General features: G+C 34.4%; 1 protein-coding gene and 1 long non-coding RNA gene across 2 annotated transcripts; both read left to right on the forward strand.

The window, feature by feature from the left end:
- The first annotated feature begins 1,590 nt into the window (after positions 1-1,590).
- Positions 1,591-4,944, forward strand: LOC133031462 (uncharacterized). The gene is made up of 4 exons (XM_061104964.1): positions 1,591-2,499; positions 2,906-3,868; positions 4,185-4,699; positions 4,803-4,944. The coding sequence occupies exons 1-4, from the start codon at positions 1,591-1,593 to the stop codon at positions 4,942-4,944; spliced, it is 2,529 nt and encodes an 842-aa protein (XP_060960947.1).
- Positions 4,945-8,994: 4,050 nt separating this feature from the next.
- LOC115724060 (uncharacterized) lies at positions 8,995-10,499 on the forward strand. The gene is made up of 2 exons (XR_004012985.2): positions 8,995-9,514; positions 10,083-10,499. It is a non-coding gene; the product is annotated as an uncharacterized LOC115724060 (long non-coding RNA).
- The last annotated feature ends 16,205 nt before the right edge of the window (positions 10,500-26,704 follow it).

Here is a 26,704-nt window from a genome sequence, read left to right on the forward strand (position 1 = left end):
AATAAATTGCTAAAAGATCCTTATTTAATAATAAATTGCAAAATATTAATTAATAATTATACTTAATTTAATTTTAAAATATAATTAATCTTTCTTTCAAAAAAAAATATAATTAATCTTAATAAAGTTTTAAAAGGAAATAAATTAACAGGTTACTATCAGGTTACAGGTCATTTTTTTATTTTTTTTTATTTAATTTCCAAATTAATCACAACCATTTAATAGTGATCCGATGGCTAAAAAAATGTAACCATAATGGTTACATTAAAAATGTAATCATTAGAACCTCCTCCATACGTAAAGAATAAAAAAAAAATTTACATAGAAAATATATATAAAAAAAAATAACATTTATTACAAAAATACCTGTATAGGGTATTTTAAATATTTTTACTTTTCTATCAAAAATAAATATATTTTTACTTTTAAAAAAATAATTGTTAAATTACCTCTTACTCACACATCATACATACATGATGATGTCACTATGTAATCATTGGGAAATTTGATAAATTATGCTAAAACATTAGATTATGTGTTTAATTATACCCAATTATCACACATAAAAAAACTATCCCATTCTTTCAATTTTCTTCCAAAAATACCCCTGTCTTTTCAAACTTCTCTCATTCCCTCTTTCACTCATTCTCTCTCTTCTACATTCTCTCTCTTCGTTCCCTCTCCCAAACAGACTGCCAAACCCTCGAACCCACACCGGCCCTCACCCACGAACCCACACCGGACCTCACCCACGAACCCACACCGGACCTCACCCACGAACCCACACACCGGTCGAACCAACGAACCCACACCGGACCTCACCCACGAACCCACACACACGAACCCACGGCCACCCACGGCGACGAACCCAATCGACCCGAGCGAACCCACGACGAGCACGAACTCCAGTCGACGACGAACCTACGACGACCACCCACACCAGTCGAATCCCACCAACCCCAATCGCAGCAATCAAGGTTAGTTATTGTATAATTTATCTTTGAATTTCTCCTTTAAATGCATAAATATGTGGTTGAATCTAGTATTGAATTGGAAGTTGTTATTTTGTATGTTATTTGGGATGATTTGTGCAATAAAACTGTGGGATGAAGATGGGTTTCGATTAAAACTTGTTTTCTGGGTTTTTAGGTATTTGTGCGATTTTATGCGATGCCATGTGCGATTTTGTGCGACATAACACGAGTCTGTGAAGCCCTGGTTTGTGGTTTAGATTATTGTGCGACATTGTGCGATTTATATGCGATTTTGTGCGATTTGGTCCCAAATTAATACTTTTTAGTATGCTTAGCGACGTTTAGGTGACATTGTGCGATTTATTGTGCGATGTATGATATATAGTATAGGTTATGCGATTTTAACAATTTTGTGCGATTATGGGCGATGTTAGTGCGATGTTAACTGACAGGATCTTATGTTTTAGTTAGTTTTGATCTGTATTTGTTTGGCGATATTATGCGATTCATGTGCGATTTGTATGCGATTCTACTTCACTATTGAAAAAATATGCGATTTTTAGCGATGTTGGTGCGATTTTTATGCGATGTTGTCTAATGTATCTTGTAAATGCAGATGGCTCCTGAACTTATTCTACCTTTGGCTGAGCATTTTCCAGGCCGTATCACGTACAGAGGAAATGGGTACTTTGCTTCAATAAAGGCTAAGTTTGAAGCCTTCAACTTGACTGAGAGGGTGAAGGAAACTCCCTTTGGAGTTTTTTGGAATGCCAGTGATTTGAAATTCTCTGGGGTGATTGTGCATCAAGTGCTATTGAGGAAAACGAAAGTGACTGAGGTGAAAAATGATGAAGTCTGGTTTTACGTGGGTAAAACCGATGCCAGATTTGGGCGGTCTGAGTTTGGTTTGATCACCAGACTAAAGATGAGCGGTGGCCCCTCAACAAAAGATTTGAGTACACTATGTGAGTCTGATCGGATACTGCGGGACTACCTCAATAATGCCAAACGGGTCACTTTCAAAACCCTTTGGCTAGCTTTTGAGTCCTGCGATGTGGCGGACGATGTGTACAAGTTGGGGCTGTGCGCATTTGTCGAGGGTGTTCTTCTATCAAGGGCTGAGGGTGTTTATATCTGGACGGATATGCTGAAGCTGATAGAAAACGTTGAAAACTTCTTCGAGTATCCGTGGGGCCTCCTTTCTTATCAGAAGTTATTGTCATCCACAAATAAGAGTATGAGTGACCTGAGGAAGAATTACATTGATAAGGTCTCTACTAAAGATAAGATGAAGAAGAAAGGGAAGACGGAGAAAAAAATTACTCAATCGGAGGCAAAGTACAATGTCTATGGATATGCCCCGGCGCTGCAATACTGGGCCTTCGAGGTGATGCAAGATTTGGGGAAGAAGTATGGGCAGTGCAGAGGGACTAGATTCCCTCGAATGTTGAATTGGAGTACTCCTGATTCCGTTACGAGACATGATGTGAAGCAACCTGACGTGGCTGCACTATTTGAGAAAAGGGTATGTCAATCTTAGTTTCTTTGTTTCTTTGGTATTTAAATTGTGAAACTGTGATTTTATACGATTTTAAGCGATTTTAATGCGATATGTATGCGATTTCTGCATGTTTCTGTTTGTCAATCTGTTTTCATATACGATGTTATGTGATGTTTTGGCGACTTTTGTGCGATTTATTATGTTAGTGTTAAAACAGTTATTTTATGCGATGTTATGCGAGTTTTATGCGATATGTGTGCGATTTGACCTTGTTGCTATTCTGATTTTTTTGGCGATATGTGTGCGAGTTTGTGCGAGTTATGTGCGATAATCGGTACTTGTTTATTTGTCAGTGTCTGCGATTTTATGCGATTTATTTGCGATTACTGTGCGATTTTGAATGTTAAATGTTTATTTGGCTTTCTTTCAGATGGTTGTGCTTCAAATTTTGTATCCTCGGAATTGGGAGGTCGACTACTGGAAGAACAATTGTGAGGGTGAGGTGCCCACAGTGGAAATGGGGTTAGATGAGGTCGAAGAAACACAAGCCGGGGCGCAAGATTCGACCGCATTCGAGACCCAAGCCCAACGGGTGGCAGAATATGTTAAAAGGTCCAAAATTATTCAACCATCCCCACCCAAGGAAACAGCAGACGCCTCCACATCTGCCACTGTGCCCCCAGCATCTGCCTCTGTGCCCCCAAGCTCTGCTCCACCCAATGACTCCGACTACCTCTTGTTGGCTAAGAGGTTGGAGAAGGTAGAAGCGCAACAACTTGCGATTCTCACTGCCCAGACTGAGATGAAGGCTGACTTCAAAAGAAGTCAGAAAGAGATGAAGAATCTTATCATGGATCAAATTGCGACCGTGATAAGTTTGTTACAGAAGCAACCTTCGGAGCCGACACAACCATCAGGGCCGGCACAGCAATCAGACCCCACACATCCATCCGACACGGCAGAGCCATTACAGACGGTACATCCATCACCGCTGACATATGATGATGATGATGTCTACCCAAAAGACTGGCAACCTGACGTATGTGACGTTCCTTCTACTCCTGCAAACGCCATTGTCATTTCGCTGGGTGATACAGAATCTCAGGATGTGGAAGAGTTGCAGGGGCCACCAGATGGGGTGGAATTCTGTAGGCTTAGGCGAAAGCGGAAGCCGGTTTTCTTGAATGACTACACAGCTGGGAAGAAGAAACAAAGACATGGGCCCGTGGTAGTAGACACACTGAAACCGGCGGACCCCCGGCTGTTAAAGTTTTTCCAGAAGTGGATTACTTATGCTAGGGACAATGGCCGTCCTAGGGATGTTCACACTGGCGAAGCCACTAGATCTTGGTTCGTGAAATTGATGGTGTTGAACGAATGGCTCGACGATGCTGTAAGTTATTTCTTAACAGAATTAATTTATTGTGTTTTTCATTTTCTGTGCGACTTACATGCGATTTATATGCGATTTATATGCGATTTATATGTTATATTTGCAATTAATGTTTAATCTGGTTATGCGACTTTTATGCAATTTTATATGCGATGTGTGTGCGATTATTATTCAGTGATTTGTGTATTTGTTGCGACTTATGTGCGATGTTTGTGCGACGTTCGAAATAATTTTGGTAATTAATTTGTGCGATTTCATGCGATATTTGTGCGACTTTTATGCAATTTCTGTCTTACTGTTTTCTTTTGGAATACAGCAAATTGATGACATGGCGCACTTATTGAGAAGAAGACGGACCCTGTACCTAGAAGTCTACACTCGAAAAGGTGTAGTTTTGGATACATCTGCTCCACAGTTCTTTTCCATGTTTTGGAATATGTATGAGGGTGACAAGAGCAAGATGAAATGGGATGAGGGCGTTATGAATTACGTGCAGGGGATACCGCACAGATACTTGCCATGTTGGGAGAAGCAGAAGTACATATACTTTGTGTTGCACCTTCCCAAAGAGCGCCACTGGGTGGCAGTTGAGGTGGATATCGAGAACTGGGAGATCATTGTATATGATTCTGATATCGGTGGCACCGTTGAGGCACGCATGGAGTCATATTTGAAGCCTTACAGCGAGCTATTTGCGAATCTAATCCGAGCTAGCGGTTATTTCCCATACAACAATTATGTACATCCGGTGGAGTTGGGTGATCTCAGTCAGCTCCTACCCCTGCATTATAGACGAGTTACATCTGAGGTTGCACCACAAACAAACAGCAGGTGAATCTCTTTTTTTTTTTTTGTATAATTTGAGTAATTTAATTTTGCACTCCATTATGAATTACTTAACTTAATTGTCGCTAATATTTAGTATTTTTTTTAGTGGCAATTGTGGAATGTATGCCATGGAGCACATTGAGCACTTGATGCTGGAAAGGTCGTTGGAGCATGTTCATGATGATAACATGCTCACCTTTAGACATAGGTGGTGTGTGGACCTATTTTACCAGAACTTGACATGGTAGTTTTTTGTAGGTTTTTCTAATGTTATTCTTATACACATAAACTCCCCTTTTGTAATTGTATTATAATCTCACCAAAATTATATATAACAAGTAAATTTAAAGCTATTTAAATTGTTGCCTGTATTAATTTCTTTATTTTTTTAATTTTTGATAAATACCTGTCAAATCATGACATCTTGAAAAATTATTTTGGTAAGAATCGCATTAACATCGCACATTAATCGCATAATATCGCCAAAAAACACAGAACCAAACAAACTAAACAATCACGATTATTTTGACACCGCACAAAAATCGCACACTAATCGCATAATATCGCCAAAAAATACAGAACCAAGCAAACTAAAAAACAAGATCCTGTGCAGTTAACATCGCACAAAATCGCACAATAATCGCGTAATATCGCCAGAAATTACAGAACAAAACAAACTAAAAAACAAGTTTCTGTCAGTTAAAAATCGCACAGTAATCGCATAATGTCGCCTAAAAGTCGGTAAACAAACCAAAAAAGTATTAATCTAGGAGAAAATTGCAGATTACAACACATATTCATTTAAATATTAGAGAAATGGTTCAAACTCGAGCTTTGCATGTAGCTCTGTTGTGCCCTGAACCGTGACATAGCGAACAATGACGAGGTTCCACTACCACCTGACCACTAGATGGTCGACGCTTCGTGGGTCTTCTACGTGCATTGCTCTTCCTAGGCCGACCTATTGGTTTTTTCTCCACTGGTACCCCGATTCTTATGTTCTTGATATGTTCCGGTAGTACCCAGTCATCCTCCTCGCCAACAATATTAATTGTGGCATCGTAGGTCTTCTTCCACGTTTCTTCAGTGTAATATGGAGAGCAAAGTATGTACACGCTCACATTCTGACTAACTGCTGCGGCACATGCATGGGGACAAGGGATTTTGAGCGTTTAGAAAAGTCCGCAAGTGCATGTTCTCTCCACTAAGTTCACATCACCACCTCTCTCACCTTGAGGACTTGTACCAACGTTGAACAATTTTGCACCATTACGAAGGACACTCCTGAACATACCATCTTTATGTTGATCCTTTAAATCATTTTCAAAAGTAGTAGCCAAAGGAGTAGCGCACTTACTAGCCTTTTCGAGACGAGAAGCAAACCAATTTTGAAGTGTGAACCTGATGAAGTCAACCAAAATAGTTACTGGATATTTTCTGAATTCTTCTGTCACCTTGTTGAAGCTTTCGGCAGTATTGCTTGTCATTATGTTGTACCGATCGCCTGGACAATAAAGACGAGCCCACTTTTCAAACCCTATTTGCTCGACGTATGTAGCAATGGCAGGGTCCATCTGTTTCAGCACCTCAAAATGCCTATCACATTCCGTCTTGTTCCATGCGTAAGCTGCAAGCCATATTTGCTTGTTGCATACATCAGTCTTAAACTTGTGATTGACATTCATAGTAATATGCTTGAAGCATGCACAGTGGCATGCTTCTGGGAAAACAACATCAACAGCATGTTCAATGCTTTGATGCCTATCCGATATGAACATAAGATTTTCAACCTCACCAATGGCTTCCTTCAACTTCCGCAAGAAATACTTCCAAGAGTCATGATTCTCACTGTCAACAATTGCAAAGGCTACCGGAAACAATTGGTTGTTTGCATCGTACGCAACAGCAACTAACAGTGTTCCTCCATACTTCGTCTTCAAGAATGTTCCGTCGATACTAATCACATGACGACAATACTTAAATCCCTTCATACAAGCATCGAGTGACCAGAAACAGTACTTGAACCGGTTATCATCGCTGACAATGTCAGTAATAGTGCCTGGATTCTTCTGTTCCAGCATGTAGAAGTAACCATATAATTTCGTATAAGATTCTGCTGGAGTACCCCTCTTGTACATAACTGCCTTCTCTCTACATCTCCAAGCTTTCTCATAACTCATCTTGATGCCATATTCATCAAACATATCCCTCTGTATGTCTTTTGCTTTGTAGTTAGATCCATCAGATGTGTACTTGTTCTTAATAATGTGACCAATGACCCACGGTGCTGCTTGCCGGTGATCAGAATGTCTAGAATCCAAGTTACATGTGTGTTCGTTGTGAAACACAGTAACCTCAAACATGTCACAAAGTGCCTTCTTCGTTCCCCTTAATCTCCATTTACAATTTTCATCCTTACAAGTAACGTAAAACACATCAGTGCCAGACTTACTTACCATCCACTCAAAATTATTTTTCAGTGCATACCTACCCACTACATTCTTCAATTCTTCCTTGTTTTTGTACAACTTGCCAAGATATATCTCTCCTGAAGGCGTACCACTAAGAGATGTTGTATACACATTATTTTCCTCTATGTCTTCCCTTGTCCACACAAGAGGTTTGAATTTAGTAGAAACTTCAAATTCAGATACAGGAGCACTATCAGAAGGACCTGGCCGACTGCTACTAGTTCCTGGTGTTTGGCGATTCTCACTACGGGGGGGTCTTATTTGTCGCTCTACTTGGTTGCTTGGAGTTAGTTCCATCCTCAGGGGAGGTACATCTGTAGCCACATCATCATCCACACCCAAATCAACCACAGGATCATTGTTGTAAAAGGGAGCATCAAACTCATCTGAATGATGAAATTCGATACCCACTCTCTCATCATCTACATTAGTGCAAAATTGCTCGTCCAAACCAACCCCCATATCAGTTTCTGGGACAAAGGTCCCAACAACACTTCTAGGGGTTACATTTCGGGGAGTCTGCTCCAAATTCACATTCTTCTTCACCTTTGTCACAAATAGTGGCAACAAGTTGTCCACACTCATTTTTGCCTTCATGCTCAAGAACACTTGTAGTTGACTATCTTTCACTAAAACCTTAGGTGGAAACTTAGTGCCTTTCATGTACATGTAAAGAACTTCTAAATTCAATTCATACACCAAGGGGTCCACCTCCAACTCTTCATGCAAAACTTCACGCAACTTTTTCAGTGTACAGTCAACGTCCAATATCAATGTCTTACTTTTTGAGGAATCAAATACCCAGTTGAAAACCTCCAAAGTCCAAACGCCATCATACAGTATTGGCACAAATACAGATGAATCTGTCCCAAAGAAATACAAACAGACTTACATAAAAAAATCACCATACTATGTCGCACACAATATCGAACAATATCGCACAATAATCGCTTTACACAAACATAATATAAACCAGTTATGATGTCGCACAATAATCGCACAACAAAGGAAAGAAATCGCATAAAGTCGCACAATATCACATAGTCAACAAAATCGCATAACGATGCACAACATATCGCACACCAATCGCCAAACATCATTATCGCACATAAAATCGTATAATAATCGTACAAAGTCGCCAAAATTAATCATGTCATCCCTAACCTCAGATTTCTCATGCAATCGCACAAAACATCGCATGATGTCGCATAAAATTGCAAAAAACAAAAAAACCCAGAAAAACACAGACTGTTAGCCACAAACTCTACCTCCATTTCAAGGACACAAAAGTCACATATTACAACTAACAACGTTCAGATCCATGCAATTCAACAAAAAACTACACTATTTACTAAGAAAAACACTTACCCATTGCTTTGTTGAGTGATGTGGAGGTTGAGGGAGAAAATGGTGGAGGTGGCAGTCGGCCGGGAGAGGATCGGTCGGCGGCAGTGATAAAAAGGGAGTGTGTGTGAAGAGAGAGAGAGAGAGTGCGTGAAGAGTGAGAGAGAGTGAAAGAGAGAGAGAGAGAGAGAGAGAGAGAGAGAGAGAGAGAGAGAGAGAGAGAGAGAGAGAGAGAGAGAGAGAGAGAGAGAGAGAGAGAGAGAGAGAGAGAGAGAGAGAGAGAGAGAGAGAGAGAGAGAGAGAGAGAGAGAGAGAGAGAGTGCGTGAATGAAGATGAGAGGGAGAAGAGGCAAATTTTTTGGGTTAGAGGAGAGGGGTATTTTGGGGTCACTAATAAAAGATGAGGATAGTTATAAAATTTTTAAAATGGTGGTACAATTAAACACCACCCCTAATGTTTAAGCATAATTTATCAAATTTCCCGTAATCATTACACTCAAACCTTTCTCTCACGTTTCCTTACTTCCTTTTCTTCTTCTTCTTCTTTTTTTTTTTTTTTTTTTCTAGTTTCAATTTTCATTTTGAAACCACAATCAAAATCTATTTCTCGAAAAAAAAAAATTCCCTAGGATTCCTAGCTTCAATCCTTGCTTCATTTCTCAACCATCCAACAATTTCTTTTCATTTTTTTTCTATAAATTCCTATATAAATAGCTATTACGTTTTCATCGTCTTCTCCATCTCCTGTCGTGAAAAAACTCTTTCTAAAGAAACTCATTACTAAAATTTCTAAAGCTCTAGTAATGAGTGTGAAATCGATGGCCAAAAAATACAAAGGGAAATGGGCCATTGTGGAAGATGGTGATTTTAATGAAGATTTTGTTGAACCAGTAACAAAACATGAAGGTCGTCCTATGAAGAAGAAATCGAAGAGGAATGAAATTGATAAGAGTACTACATCAGAAGTTAAAAGGAGAAGAAACATGTCGATAAATTGACTGAGGTTTCATTATAGCTTCTTTTTCATTTTGCTCTAATTTATGTATTTTGTCTCTATTTTTAAAGTGTTTTTATATGTGATTTTAGTTTTAGGGTTTCATATATTTTATTTATTTTGTTATTTTATTAGTGTAGGTTTATTGATTTAGTGTAGGTTTAAGTTGTTTTTTAATTTTTATATATTTTAGATTTTATTTGTAATGAGTGTTTGTACTATTTTTTTATTTTTTACTTTTTATTTTAATCGTTACTTCTTTGGCGATTGTTTAGTATGGTGTTGTTTATTAAAATATTTCTAATAGTTCCATATTTTATGTTTAGTCGTTCTTGCTTGTTGATTTTGTTGTTGCTTTTTGGAAGATTATTATGTGTAATGTATGTTAGATTTTTTTTTTGTTTTGGGTGTTTGGCATATGATTTTTATGTATGGTTGTAATATAGTTTACCTACTGGTTATGAATTAGGTGTACTGCGTGAATAACTTTTTATTAATTTTAGTATAGTTTCAGGGTAGTTTTAAAACTATTTGTGTAATCATTATCATGTTTATTTTTGTTTTTTTATCATTGCAGGATTGAGAATACAAGTTCCATCTTTCTGATTATTTTAAGTCCAAGTGCTACTCTACTTGCACTTACAGTGTTATTGACAACATTAAGAAAAAAAAAATTAAAGGATGTGATGGTAATATTTCGTGCTACTCAATTCTTTTGTTTCTTGGAAATTTATGTCTGAGATCAAGCATTGTTTTTCTCTGATCCCATATATTTCACCCTAATTTTACCAAAAACCAACTCCATGTATTATAATTTTCTAAATCTACAATAGAGAATGATAAGAGGAATCTGTAGCCATTTGCATCTTATGTGCTGGTTGAGAACAATGTGCCTCCAAATGTAACTTTTAGGAAAATTTCATCAACAACGATGATTTATCTGCACTTATTCTATTTTAGTGCTATGAACAAGAACATGGAGTTATTATCTTCTTGTTTTTTCATGTGTCCTATGACTCATGGATTTATTTTCTTCTTAATTAACATAATTTATTCCTTAATCAAACCGTCCATTGAACTGTAGTAGAAATGAAATTGATTTCGTTTCCTATAATTTTGACAATACAAGTTTAAAGAAACTATTAAACAACTGGAAACAACTAAAATGTCATAGATCGCTAATAATATAAGTCCAGTAGTAATTTAGATGGTACATGTTTTGTAAAACAACTATTAAACATCTAGAAAAAAGTAAATGTTCACCTAATTTACGAAGCATGTAATTATGTATTGTTAATAAATTATTGTAAAGTCAACTCAACCAAAAGTACATATAAACAAACTAACGATAATAGATTTTCCTTTATACTAATCTTGTATCACCGATTCTGATTTCTAAACTTTTTCTTATAAATTTTAAGACAACTATTCGACAATGCGTAAATAATGTATTGGCAACTACTTTACGAAGCATGCAATCAGATATTACTAACAAAATGTAGAATCAACTATTATTAAACTGATCAACAATGACTTTTAGTTTCAGGTTAAGAATCCACTGTAAGAACATGGTAAATTAACATCAACTCAACCAACATTATCATATAAAAAACTTATCGTATTAGAATTGCCTTTTATATGAGCAATGTTTTGGATTTTCTGTATGAAATACCTATTAAAAATATTAAAAATAGTGTAGCTTCGATCAACATTATCAATTGTTTGATCATCCATAAAACGAAAAGAAAATTGTACGAAAACTATATTACAACAACATTATCTAAAAATTGATATTATAATTTTGTATCTTCAAATTCTAATTGCTTAATTATCAAAAAAAAAAAAATCTAATTGCTTTGCTTTGGCATATTATTGTAGTGTTTACCAAGATGCCTATTGACCAAATTGTCTACATTTCATGACTAAATTGTAGAAATAGAATTAGTTTCATTTCTTGAAATTTTAAAATTTTAATTATTGATAATCAATTATTAGAAATCTATAAAAAAAAAACTGTAATGCAACATGGCATTCATAATACAGGCACAAGAATTGATATGTTATATAATACGTTTGTTATAAGGTGACTATTATACAACTTGAAAACAAAAAATAACTTTTGCTTGTTATTATAAACAAACTAACCACAATATCGTTTCATGTATATGAGCCATGCATTGCCAATTTTGATCCATGATTTTTTCATTATAAGATGTTAGTAAGAAAACTATTTGACAACGTGCAAACAACATTCTAGCAACTATGTATAAACCATGTGTTTGGGTATTGTTAAGAAAAAAATTTAACCAACTATTATTAGACTAATGAACAAATGCTTGTAGTTTGAGATTATTTTGTGAAGAATCAACTGTAAGAACACTGTAAATCAACATCAACTCAACCAATGTTAAAATATGAACAAACTAACCATATTAGAATTGTTTTTTTATGCGAATTCTGTGTTGAATTGTCTTATGAAATATCTTCAAATAACACTAAAAATTATGTAGCATGATCAATGTATAAGTATTGCTACATCAATTCTCTGAGCATCAATAAAACTAAAAGGCAAATGTACAACAACTCAATTGCAACAAAAATATCAAAGTTATGTGGTCAGATCAATGACACACGATGAATGTTAATTTAGTTTAATGTCGCTATTAGAATTGATTAATTCTAATATAATTTTTTTGAAAAACAACGTTAATGCAACAATTTGAAAACCAGATAAAAGTAGAGAGGAAAAGAAATGAAGAAGAAAGGAATGATTGGTTGAATGATTGTATGTTTATTGACTTATCCTCTATACAAAATAATGACCTACACCCTTTTACACAATTACAAAATAATCATTACAGCAGGGAATATTCTAACAAGAATTTGTTGCGCATTGGGACCACACCGTTCGGTTATGACAGCTCATAGCTTCTAGAACCAATAAGATATTTTTATTTTTTCACAACCCATCTCAAACTTAAGGGTGTTTCAACAACTCAAAGTGTTTCCACCAAGAAATGAAATCTGTCTTGTCTCAAGCTTTTTGTTAAGCAATCAGCTGTTTGATCACTTGAGGGAACATATCTAACTTTAAGTGTTTTGTTAATCACTTTTTCTCTTACAAAATGAACATATAATTCAATGTACTTTATGAAAGCATGATAAATAAGACTAGCAGCTAAAGCACTACCTCGTATATTGTCACACCATGTGACATGTGTACATGGTAAAGGGAAATGAAACTCTTTCAATAGAGATTGTATCCAAGGAATTTCAGTAGCTACTTGTGCAAGGGCCCTGTACTCCAATTCTGTATTGGATTGAGATACACTTGCCTGTTTTTTGGATGATTAGGACACCAATGTATCTCCAAAGTAAACACAATGTCTAATAATATTTTTCTATCATCAGGACAACATGTCCAATATGCATCCGAGTACCCTGTCTGTCTGAAGGTTTGATGTGAAGACCATGTTAGACTGTTCCCTTTAAATATCAAAGCACCCTTTTTGCTGCACTACAATGTGTTGTGGTAGGAGACTGTAGAAATTGACTTAACTTACTAACAACAAAAGATAAATCTTGTCTAGTATGTGTCAAGCATTGCAGGCCATCTATGATGCTTTGATATTCTATGGGGTTTGCTAGAAGTTCATTATTTGATTTTGACAGAGTTTTACTTACTGTCATAGGAGTGGTGCAAGGTTTGAGATGCATCATTCCTATTTTAACAAGTAGCTCTTTAACATATTTTCCTTGATTCAAATAAAGACCTGTTTCATCTCTATGCACCTCAATTCTAAGGAAAAAGTGGAGTGGTCCTAAATTCTTTAGAGCAAACATGTCATTCAGCTTATCAATGAAGTGATTTAGTTTAGCGACATTGTTCCCTCTTAATTATGTCATCAACATATATTAGAACCATAATAAGATTCCCAAGTACTTTGTAGAAGAACAAAGAGGAATCTGCCTTTGATTTTGTAAATTTTTAGCTTAGTAAGGTTGCTCTTAGCCTCTCATACCAGGCCCTTGGAGTCTACTTTAAATAGTAGAGAGACTTAGTTAGTTTGCACACTACTTCAGGTTGATTTTGGTCTTCAAAACTCTGAGGTTGTAGCATGTAAACATCTTCTTGTAAGTTGCCATTTAAGAATGCATTATTGATATCCAACTATCTGATTTTCCAATTCTTTGAAACAACAATTGAAAGAATGATTCCCATTGTGGAAGCTTTTATAACTGGACTATAGGTCTCTCCAAAATTGATTCTAGGTCTTTGATTAAAGCCCTTGGCAACCAATCGTGCCTTGAGTCTCTGAAAAGTGCCATCTAAGTTTCTTTTTTTCCTTGAAAATCCATTTGTTTCCAATTAGAGGTGTACGTCGGTCGATTTGGTCAGTTTATGTTACATTTTATTTAATGAATTGGTCAGTTTAGTCGGGTTAACCCGTCCAAACCGAGCACTAATGTTTATTTATATATTTTTACATTCAATTGTTATATTTTAGTTATTGTGATAATGAGATAAATATAAAGATTGAATTTAAAGTTCAAATCATCCACCATAAAAAAAATATAGTAGTTTGAACTTTCTATTTTTTATAAATATGTATATAAATTATATAATATATATACTATATATAATTAAACATATATATATAAAACTTTCTTAATCGGGTTGGTCGAGTTAGTTCGGGTTGATATTATTTTCAACCCGCCCAATATAAAGACTGGACATGTTATATTTTCGTCGGATTTTTCGGTTTGCATTTTCGTCGGGTTATCTCGGTTTGGTTTGGACAGGTTGTTCGGGTTGGACGGTTTACAAAAATTTATGTACACCCCTATTTCCAATGATGTTCATGCTTGGTAATTTTGGAACAAGAAATTGTTGGGTTTTGTACCCTAACTAAAATTTTATTTCAATGTACTCTTAAAAATTCATTTATCAATAAAGAAACACAATTATTTTATTACTTGTTTAATATATTTCTTGGTTCACATGTTTATTTCATGATCATTTTCTGATTTATAAATTTATCTAAACCATCCAAGAGAAGAAGTGATGGAATATGTTTTACCAGGATCTAGATTTACTACCATGTATGTTATTTAACATCCTAAATATGAATTTCTAAAACAATACAAATAAACACATATAAAGTTTTAGAAAACCTTACAGTGGGTGTAGCGGAATATTAATGGCTCCTTCCACTAAGATTTCTAACCCTTGTATCATGTCTGTAGCAGAGTATCACCATAATCTGAGCCCGAATGTCCTTATCTTGATTCTGGATTCTTCACAGCCTTACACACTATGATTGAGATACCACTTGATGTGTGTGGGCACTCACTCTATCACTCAAGGTATGAAAATATGAAGACAAAAAGAGAGGGGCTGGTTCGAATATAGGTATAGAATAGATGGCTCAATTTTTTTTCTAAAGGCAAGAAATTTCATCATCTTTTAAGTGTGAGCCATTACTATCTATTTATAGGCAACTACGTAGGTTTAGGTTAGGATTTATTAGGCATTAAAATAATAAAAAAATTAAGTGGAAATTACCACCCAAGTGGTCGGCCATAGTAATGGGCCCCACTTTGGAATTTTTCCACTTTTGACAAAAAAATTTCTTATTTTCTCAAAAATGCCATTTTTCCAATTCTAACCATTTAAATGCCAAAACTATTTATTTAATAATTAAAATTAATTATCAAATAAAATTTTCATTTAATATAGTTATTAATTAGACTTAATAAAGTCTCTTGATTAATAAATAAGACCTAGAACCTCTTTTCTGCACAATTAAGCCCATGCTTAGTGAAAATTCATAAACTAGACATAGTCTAATTTTAGAATTATAATTGATTAATTAATATCAATTATCAGAGTCTTACAAGCAGTATGGTCTCAACTAGTATGGGGACCATGGGCCTATACAACCGAGCTTCCAATAAGCAGAACTAGAATTTACCGAGCAAATTTCCTAACTTATTAATTCCTTATTGCATCCACCATAGAACTTAGAATTGCACTCTCAGTCATACAGAACGCTCTATATGTTTCACGATATAGATATGCTATAAACATTTAACCATCGTTCTAATCTCAATAATCAAAGATCCTCTATAGATGATTTACACCGAGTAGGGATAAATTTACCGTTTCACTCCTCAATGTATTTTATCCTTAAAACACTTAGCTTCCTATAAATGATGTTTCATTGAACTAATATATAATCACTGAAACAAGAGCTCTTCCACTTACCTCTATTAAGCCAAGCTCGAAGGAAATCATCGTTTCACTCTATGTCCTGATAGAAGGTATAGATTCCATATCTATGTTTAGCGCTCCCACTCAATCACACTACTATGTTCCCAAAATGTACGTATTTCCCTGACCAGAAAGTAGGCTTAACTAACAAATCAAAGAACATGAATAACACTCTTGAGATTGAACCTAAGCATGTCAGGATTAAGATCTTTTGATATAAGATCAACTAGTGATATTGACTTAGAAAGATACAACGGTAAGATTATAATATCTTTACTAAGATCAATATCGGTCCCAGTCCAATGTATACTCCATACATCCGAAACTAGCATACTTTGTTAATGTTCTGAAAAGAACATAACACTTATGCAAAGTGTAAGTACACTTCATCGCTGATTATCACATCAGTATAAATCCAGTGCACTGATGAATCAGGGACTTTGTCTTTTGAAGCATATAATCACAATCACATTCCACTGTGTTGACATCACTGTAATTGTGAATGACTATATGTTCAGGACTTACCAGATTTTGCATATATTAAACCATAAACATGAAAACTACATGTAAACATAAATGACTTCTAATCTTTCATTGATAACAAATCAGATTAATTTTCAACTTTAATCTATTTTTCATAAAAATTTCAAATTTTTCTGCATTTAAATAAAATAAATGCAATTTTTGAAAAAAAAAAAATAATTAATAAAATAAAGATAAAATATATTTTGAAAATTATTCAAATTTAAGTTGTTCTGAAATTAAAATTTCCAACTTAAAAAAAATAATTTTCTATTTAATTAAATATTTTGAAAATAATAATATTTAAGTATCAAGAATGAAATCAACTTAAATATTTAATTTTCAATTTAATTAAATGTATTAAATATAAGAATTAAATAATCAAGCATAAAATAAACTTAATTATTAATTCTAATTTAATAGTAGGAAAAATATTTTTAATTAAGTTGATCCAAAATTAATTAATAAATAATTAATTTTCAACTTAAAATATTTTCCTAATTAAATATTAGAAAATCTAAGTAGTCACTAGAAATTACTATCTAGAATATATTTCAATTAACTAAGTCTTTTTCTAAAATTAACTTTAAAATATTCAATGAAAAATAAATTTCATATATTTTTAAAGTTAATTATGTTACTAATTCAATTTTAATTAGGTTAGACTAATATAATTAACCTAATACAATTATTTAAATAAGGCAAATGAGCCTTCACAATTGGGGTGGTTCATGTGAGGGAGGGCTGAGTTCAATATGTCGTAGCCACTACAAAGGCCCCCTAACTTATCATGTTACTAAGTTTACACAGATGAAAGAAATTGCAAAATTTACCTGTTACAAATTATTTATAAGATCTATTGACAATTGAACTATGATTAAAATCAGATCATTGCATCTGTCAACAAGTTAATCATAGCAATTTAGATCAAATAAATAATAGGTTTGTAAAATTTTTTTTTTTGAATATATAATTAAATAATCAAACAATACAAACCAAACAAGTAACAGATAATCTGGAAAGTAGGCTAAAATTTCTCTATTTTAAAATTTAAAATTTAAAATATGTATCTTAACTAGAATTTAAATTTAGGTTGTTAGAGAATATTTGAAAAAATTCAAAAAAAAGCCTAAATTTCTTAAATTCTAACTTAAATTTAAAAATATCTAACCAATTTTTTAAGTTTCAAGTTTATTCAAAATTTAAATTATTCAAATTTCTAATAAGATACTATAATATAATATCTTGATTTTTTTTTAAAAAAAATAGATATTCGTAATATTATATTCTTAGTCTTATAATTTTAATAAATTAAATATCATAAAATAAACAATTTGAAAAAAAAAAAGAAGATATTTTATGGTTAGAATATTTTTCAATTTTATTAAAAAATAATAAAATAAAATATGTTTGAAAATTTTATGGTTAGAAAACCTAAAATTTCTATTCAAACCTAAACTAACCAATTTTTTAAATTTCATGTTATTTTTGCCAAAATTAATTTTAATAAAAAAATGTCTAATAAGATAAAATGTTAAAACTAACATACTCCTAATCTTATAATTTTAATTAATAAAATATATTACAAAAATAACAAATTTTTTTTTAAAAAATATATATATAATATGGTTAGCAAATTTTAAAATTTAAACAAGATTATTTTAAAAAATAATATTTTAATACCAAAATAAGATCATTCATATTTAATAAAAAAAATATAATATCTGATCTTATAATAAAATAAATAAAATAATCTAAAATTTTAAAATTAACCATAAGGCTATTTTTGTGAGAAATCAAATTTTCAAAGTTTAAAGCCTACGAATATCTTAAACTAATTTTAATTAATTAAAAATTAATTTTATTCTGACTATTAGATTTTTAATTGAACATTCAGATTCTACACAAAATTCTACCAAAATTTGACTTTTGTTTCCATGAAAAACGATTTTTGAATTAAAAGATATGAAGAAAACAAGTTTGATGCACAGGGGTATGCAATTCATACCCCTGCGCCCGCGGATGCAAGGGAATGGCCGAGAAAAAGGGCTGCGTGCAGCCTGTGTTGGCTGAGGGAGCTTGGCATGAGCAGGCCTTCAGACAGGGCCATGTCCGAGAATCCTCGGTCAGCCCGTGTCTGAAGGCGCGTGCTGTCCGAGTGAAAACTCAACCCCGCTCGCGCACACGTGCATCCAAAACAAGATATTTTCATCCAAATTCAAAAAATCATAACTAATTCATAAAAAATCCAAATTAGGTTCTGTAAAAGCCTAAATTCATTAATTTTTCGTCTACTTTCCAATAAAAATATTTTGAGATCAAAATAAAAAATATTTTTACAACATATACAACGATTTCCAAACAATCATCATATAAGCACATAAACCATCATGAAACCATCCAAATCAACACAAAACATCGTTTTAATTCATATTTCATGAAAGTAAATCATTACCATGGCTCTGATGCCAGTTGTTGGAATATGTTTTACCAAGATCTAGATTTACTACCATGTATGTTATTTAACATCCTAAATATGAATTTCTAAAACAATGTAAATAAACACATATAAAGTTTCAGAAAACCTTACAGTGGGTGCATCGGAATATTAATGGCTCCTTTCACTTAGATCTATAACCCTTGTATCTTGTCTCTAGTAGAGTATCACCAAGATTTGGGCCCGAATGTCCTTCTCTTGATTCTGGATTCTTCACAGCCTTACACACTATGATTGAGATACAACTTGATGTGTTTGAGCACTCACTCTATCGCTCAAGGTATGAAAATATGAAGAAGAAAAGAGAGGGCCTGGTTCGAATATAGGTATAGAATAGATGGCTCAATTTTTTTCCTAAAGGAAAGAAATTTCATCATCTTTTAAGTGTGAGCCATCACTATCTATTTATAGGCAACCACCTAGGTTTAGGTTAGGATTTATTAGGCATTAAAATAATACAAAAATTAAGTAGAAATTACCATCCAAGTGGCCGGCCATAGTAATGGGCCCCACTTTTGATAAAATTTTTCCTTATTTTCTCAAAAATGCCATTTTTCTAATTCTAACCATTAAAATGCCAAAACTATTTATTTAATAATTAAAATTAATTATCAAATAAAATTTCGAGTAATATATTTATTAATTAGACTTAATAAAGTCTCTTGATTAATAAATAAGACCTAAAACCTCTTTTCTTCACAATTAAGCCCTTGCTTAGTGAAAATTCATAAACTACACATAGTCTAATTTTAGAATTATAATTGATTAATTAAAATCAATTATCTGAGTCTTACAAGCAGTATGGTCTCAACTAGTATGGGGACCGTGGGCCTATACAACCGAGATTCCAATAAGTAGAACTAGAATTTACCAAGCAAATTTCCTAACTTATTAATTCCTTATTGCATCCACCATAGAACTTCGAATTGCACTTTCAGTCATACAGAACGCTCTATATGTTCCACGATATAGATACGCTATAAACATTTAAGCATCATTCTAATCTCAATAATCAAAGATCCTCTATAGATGATTTACACCAAGTAGGGATAAATTTACCGTTTCACTCCTCAATGTATTTTATCCTTAAAATACTTAGCTTCTTATAAATGATGTTTCAGTGAACTAATATATAATCACTGAAACAAGAGCTCTTCCATTTACCTCTATTAAGCCAAGCTCGAAGGAAATCATCGTTGCACTCCTATGTCTTGATAGAAGCTATAGAATACATATCTATGTTTAGCGCTCCCACTCAATCACACTACCATGTTCCCAAAATGTACGTATCACCCTGACTAGAAAGTAGGCTTAACTAACAAATCAAAGAACATGAATAGCACTCCTAAGATTGAACCAAAATCGAAGATCAACCAGTGATATTGACTTAGAATGATACAATGGTAAGAATATAATATCTTTACCAAGATCAATATCGGTCCCAGTCCAATGTATACTCCATACATCCGAAACTAGCATACTTTTTCAATGTTCTGGAAAGAACATAACACTTATGCAAAGTGTAAGTGCACTTTATCGCTAATTATCACATCAGTGTAAATCCAGTGCACTGATGAATCAGGGACTTTGTCTTTTGAAGCATATAATCACAATCACATTCCACTGTGTTGACATCACTGTAATTGTGAATGACTGTGTAAGTGTTGTTATTTTGTGACAGATTAGTTAAGTACAATGTCTAGTCATGTGTGGAGTTTCAGTCTGTTATATCTGCACTAGCGAACTGTTAAGTCTGTTATCGTTAGGTGTTAGTTAGTGCCAGGTGGACTGTTTTGTTGGGTATAAATAGTCGGTTTCATTCTGTAAACAGATTATCCATTAAATCGTAATAGTTTGTTAATTCAGTTGTCATCGTGGGAGTTAGAGTCGTATCTTGCTATTCTTGTTGTTGTATCTGTTAGAAATTATTTTACCAGGATCTTAGATCTACTCACAAGTATGTTGATTAACACCCTAAATATGAACTTCTAATACGATTATGAAATAAACACATATAAAGTATTAGAAACCTTACATTGGGTGCAGTGGAATTAAATGTCTCCTTCCGTTCAGATCTCTAACCCTTGTATCCTTTCTGTCACAGAGTATAATCAAGATCTAAACCTGGATTTCTTTCTCTCCTTCTTTAGTGCTGAAACTCCTTCTTGTTGAATGTCTATCTTCACGATCTTCCTCACTATGATTGAGGTATCACTTGCTGTGTGTGGGCACTACTTTAATCACTAAGTGGTTCGAAATTCAAGAGGGAAGAAGAGAGTTTAAAGTGGCGGCTAGGGTTTTAGAAAGAGAAGGCTCAGGTTTTTCTCTGAATGAAATTGTAATTTTCCTGAAGCTTTCACTATCTATTTATAACATTCCACAAGGGTTAGGTTTGAATTATTTGGCATTAAAATAATGAAAATATCAGATGATAAACCCTATAAAAGTGGTCGGCCATGGCTATTTGGATTTGGGCCTCACTTTTTGCAATTTTGCAGTTTTATCATTTCTGCATCTCATTTTCTCAAAAATACCAATTTTCAAATTTAACCATTTATATGCCAATTCTAACTAGTTAATAACTATAAATAATTATTAAATAATATTGTCATTTATCATATTTATTAATTGAACCATACAAAGTATCATAATTAACAAATATGCCCTAAAAACTCTTTCTTTACAATTTTGCCATTACTTAGTGAAAAATTCACAAATAGACATAGTCTAATTTGAGAATTATAATTGATTAATCAAAACCAATTAGATGAGTCTTACAAGCAATATTATCTCAACTAGTGGGGGGACCATGGGTCTATATAAGCGAGCTTCCAATAAGCAGATCAAGAATTTATAATCTAAATTCATTGACTTATTAATTCTTCGTTGAATCCACGCATAGAACTTAGAATTGCACTCTCAGTATATAGAATGCTCTATATGTTTCACCATATAGACACATCATTAGTTATCCATTGTTATAATCCTAATTTGATCAACGATCCTCTATATGAATGATCTACACTGTAAAGGGATTAGATTACCGTTACACCCTACAATGTATTTTATCCTTAAAAAACTTAACCTCGTATAAATGATATTTCAGCTTATGTGAAATGAGTACTCCACCATTTATTTTCGTTTGGTCAATCTTGAAGGAGATCATCCTTTACTTACTATTCGCCAGATAGAAGCTATAGATTCCATGTTTATGTTAGCGCTCCCACTCAATTGCACTACTGTGTTCCCAAAATGTACGTATCACCCTGACCCAAAAGTACGCTTAACTAACAAATCAAAGAACACGAATAACCTCTTGAGATTGAGCCTAATCATAACAGGATTAAGATAATTTGATCTAGGATCAACTAGGCGATATTGACTTGAATAGATATTACGGTAAGTTTAATAAAACTAAGTCAAAGTTCAATATCGGTCCCTTCCGATGCATACTCCATGCACCCAACCTGAGCTTTACTTTAACCAATGCTCTGGAAAGAACATAGCATTTCTCCAAATGCAAGTAAACTCTGTTGTAGATTATCATATTAGTAAAACCCTATGTCTGATAAATCTAGCAATCTTTATTCACATAGTCATGTTTACTTTCCAATATGTTGACAACACTATAAACAGGATCAAGTATGTGAAAAGGGTTTCAGATGAATTTATAAATCAAATAGACAAGCAATTGATAAGGTGAACCAAAACATACACTAATGAATGAAAAATACTTCTGTTTCTTTATTGATGTTGAATAAAATGGATTACATTGAAATGGAGTTTTATTTAGGGCATAAAACCCAACAAACTCCCACTTGCACTAATATAAAACTAATCAGTACATATCAATTAATCCTAAATTCTTACGGTGCTTTTCAAATGCAGTCACGGCCAAGACTTTGGTGAATGGATCAGCTAAGTTGTCTTCTGTGTCCACTTTCTCTACTAGTACATCCCCTCTTGCCACATATTCTCTGATGATGTGATACTTCCTTTCTATGTGTTTGCTTCTCTTGTGGCTTCGAGGTTCCTTACTGTTGGATATTGCTCCATTATTATCACAAAGTAGGACCAGAGGCTTTTCCATTCCAGGCACGACACCGATACTGGTGAAGAATTTTCTTAGCCTGACAAGCTCTTTACCAGCTTCTGCTGCAGTTATGTATTCAGCTTCCATCGTCGAGTCCAATATCGCAGTTTGTTTTGCACTTCTCCAAACCACTGCTCCACCCCAAGAGTAAACATCATCCCAGATGTAGATTTCCTGTCTTCAAGACATGCTTGGTAATCTGAATCAGTATAGCCTATGGGATTTAAAGCACCACCCTTGTAGATTAACACAAGATTCCTTGTACTCTTTAAGTATTTCAGAATATACTTAACTGCATTCCAATGTTCCTGTCCTGGATTAGACTGATACCTGCTCACGATTCCCACTGCATAGCAGATGTCAGGTCTAGTGCATAGCATTGCATACATTAGACTTCCAACTGCAGAAGCATAGGGAACTTTCGCCATGTCCTCTATCTCTTGAGGATCAGTATGAGACTGTTCCTTAGATAGACGAATACCATATCTAGAAGGCATATTTGCCCCATTGGTGTTGTTCAGGGAGAATCTCTCTAAAACTTTGTCAATGTAGGTTGTTTGAGAGAGAGCAAGAGATCTATTCTTCCGGTTTCTGATAATCTGAATACCAAGAACATAGGATGCTTCACCCAAATCTTTCATATCGAATTGAGTGTTAAGCCATTCCTTGATGTGAGTCATTTTCTTGATATTGTTTCCAATAATAAAAATGTCATCAACATAAAGGACCAGGAATACTACTACTTGGTCTTCCTTGAGTTGGTAAACACAAGGTTCATCTTCACTTGGAAGAAAGTCGTAGGTCTTGATGATTTCATCAAACCTTTTATTCCATAAGTGAGAAGCTTGCTTAAGTCCATAGATAGACCTATTTAGTTTGCAAACTTTCTTTTCCTGCCTTGGAAGAACATAGCCTTCTGGTTGCTCCATATAGATTGTTTCTTCAAGTACCCCATTAAGGAAGGCAGTCTTGACATCCATTTGCCAGATTTCATAATCGAAAGCAGCAGCTATGGAGAGAAGAATTTGGATGGATTTGAGCATGGCAACAGGACTAAAAGTTTCCTCATAGTCCAGGCCTTCTCTTTGGGTATAACCCTTGGCTACAAGTCTAGCTTTAAAAGTTTTGACTTCGCCTCCAGCGCCTCTTTTCTTCTTGTAAACCCACTTGCATCCTATTGGATGATAGTCATCAAGTGCGTCTACATATTCCCAGACTTTGTTCTTTTTCATGAAATCCATTTCTGAATCCATGCCGGCTGACCATCGTTTCCGTTGCAGACTAGCCATTGCCTGTTTATAGGTTAATGGGTCGTCTTCACTACCGTCACCAATGACCATATTGATTTCACCATTCATGCCATAACGAGCTGGTTTTGTTGAAACCCTCCCACTACGACGAGGAGCGGTGATCTTCTGAACAGGAACTTTGGTAGTAGTTTTCTCAGTAGGTTCGACTGAGGGAGTGGGATTGTCCTCTTCTTGAGTGGAAGAGGACGAAACATTGGAAGGAGTTATATCTGAAAGCATTTCCTCTAAAACAACTTTACTTTTCGGTTTGTTGTCTTTAATATAGTTCTCTTCAAGAAAAGTAGCATTTGTAGAAACAAACACTTTGTTATCCTTGTGACTATAAAATAGTCCACCCCTAGTCTCTTTAGAATTTCCGACAAACATGCACACTTCAGTTCGTGATTCAAGTTTGCCTTCTTTCTTTCTCAAGACATGAGCAGGGCACCCCCAAATTCTGTAGTGGCGTAAACTAGGTGTACGACCATTCCAAAGTTCGACGGGTGTCTTAGGGACTGCTTTAGATGGAACAACATTTAAAATGTCATTAGCCATCTGTATAGCATATCCCCAGAAGGACGTAGACAGAGTTGAATAACTCAGCATAGACCTAACCATTTCCAAAAGAGTGCGATTTCTTCTTTCTGCAACTCCATTTTGTTGTGGAGTGCCTGGGGCAGTGTATTGGGATTCAATTCCAAGTTCAATTAAACGATCTTTGAACTGCATATCCATATATTCTCCACCCCTATCAGTTCGCAAGATCTTTAATGTTTTACCTAATTTGTTTTGATCCAAAGCATGAAATTCTTGAAACTTTTCAAACGTTTCAGATTTCTTTTGCATTAGGTATTGAAAACTATATCTAGAGTAATCGTCAATGAAAGTGACAAAATACTCATAACCACCTCGAGCTTTTACATTCAAAGGTCCGCAGACATCGGAATGCACTAACCCTAGGGGTTGTTTGGCACACTTTCCCTTTGCAGAGAAAGAACGTTTAGTCATTTTTCCTTCCAGGCAGGACTCGCATACTGGCAATTCACCTAGGACGACATTTTTCAATGGACCGTCTTTGGTTAGCCTATTGAGTCTATCAAAGCCTATATGACCTAAACGTAAATGCCATAGATAAGTTTGATCATCATTATCAATCTCTTTTCTTTTGAGGTTTCTAGGTTTAGCTACATTGAAAAGTTCACTGTTTAGTGAGATTTGTGTATTTGGTCTTAAAACATAAAGCCCTTGTTCCATGGTAGCAACACATATTTGAAATCCATTACGAGAAATTGAACAATTAGAACTCGAAAAATTCAATATATAAGATTGTGTTTGCAAACATGAGACACTAATCAAGTTTCTACTAAAGTTTGGAATAAATAAAACATTTTCTAAAATTAAAAATCTTTGTTGAAACTTGATGCGGGCTTTTCCTCTAGCTTTGACCGACACTAACTCGCCATTACCAACTTTAAGCTTTAACTCTTCTGGAAGCAGATTTTCCCAAGTTTCAAGCAGCTGCAGTGAAGAACATACATGGTTAGTAGACCCAGAATCAACAATCCAAGCGGATTTGTCGTTCTCTAAAACACATGATTCAAAGACAAAAGCATTACCTTCGTTTGAATTGTTTAGAAGCCGGGGACATCGTTCTTCTTGATGTCCCTTTTCATTGCAATTCAAACATAGAAGATTATGTCTGATAATTGTACTTGAAGAAGCAGCTTTGCTAGAGCCTTCATGCTTAATCCTTTTCCTCATAAGATTTGCAAACCCAGGAGGTCCCATTGCAATCAGATTCCGTTCATGGGCACATAATTCTACTTCGAGCTTGTCCATGTCGGAGGAGTTGAAATTGTTGATCATGTAAGAAACAACAAATTCATTATACTCCGGAGGAAGACTATTAAGAATGAATTGGACCCATTGTTCTCTTGATAAATCAATCCCTAGTAGATTTGCCTTTTGGAACTTCAGATTCATCATCAACAGGTGCGAGTTTATGCAACTACCAGGATGCATTTTCACACTATAGAGTTCTTTTGCTAAGATATTAACTAGGAGAGGATCGGGGTGAGGGTTATTCATATTGGCACTACAACACATCAATAAAACAGAAGTAAGGTTTTGGTTCATAAATTCATACACATGTTCAGAAAATAACAAATAATCAAATATGTTATAAAAATACTAAATCTAACATAGTTTATTTTCCAAGGTTTTCAACATACTGATACAGTGTCCCGTTTAGGCAAGAGTCAAAGCATCATCCATTGAATAGAGTTGTCAACTCATCTAAAATGATAATCATTCTAGCAACCTTTTATTCGATCAAGATTGGAATTCAGCGTTGTCCCGTTTAGGCGAGAGTCAAGGCAATTCTATCTTATGAGCTTCCACCATTGTTTCATATTTTGCAAGTCAAATATGGTCGCCACCATTAAGGTGATCCATACCATATAAAACACTTACAAAGCTACTTATCTTTCGAGATTAAACGGTGCGAACTTGCTAATGAACGTTC

The sequence above is a fragment of the Cannabis sativa genome, chromosome 9 (genome assembly GCF_029168945.1).
Source record: "Cannabis sativa cultivar Pink pepper isolate KNU-18-1 chromosome 9, ASM2916894v1, whole genome shotgun sequence".
In the NCBI taxonomy this organism is placed as follows: domain Eukaryota; kingdom Viridiplantae; phylum Streptophyta; class Magnoliopsida; order Rosales; family Cannabaceae; genus Cannabis; species Cannabis sativa.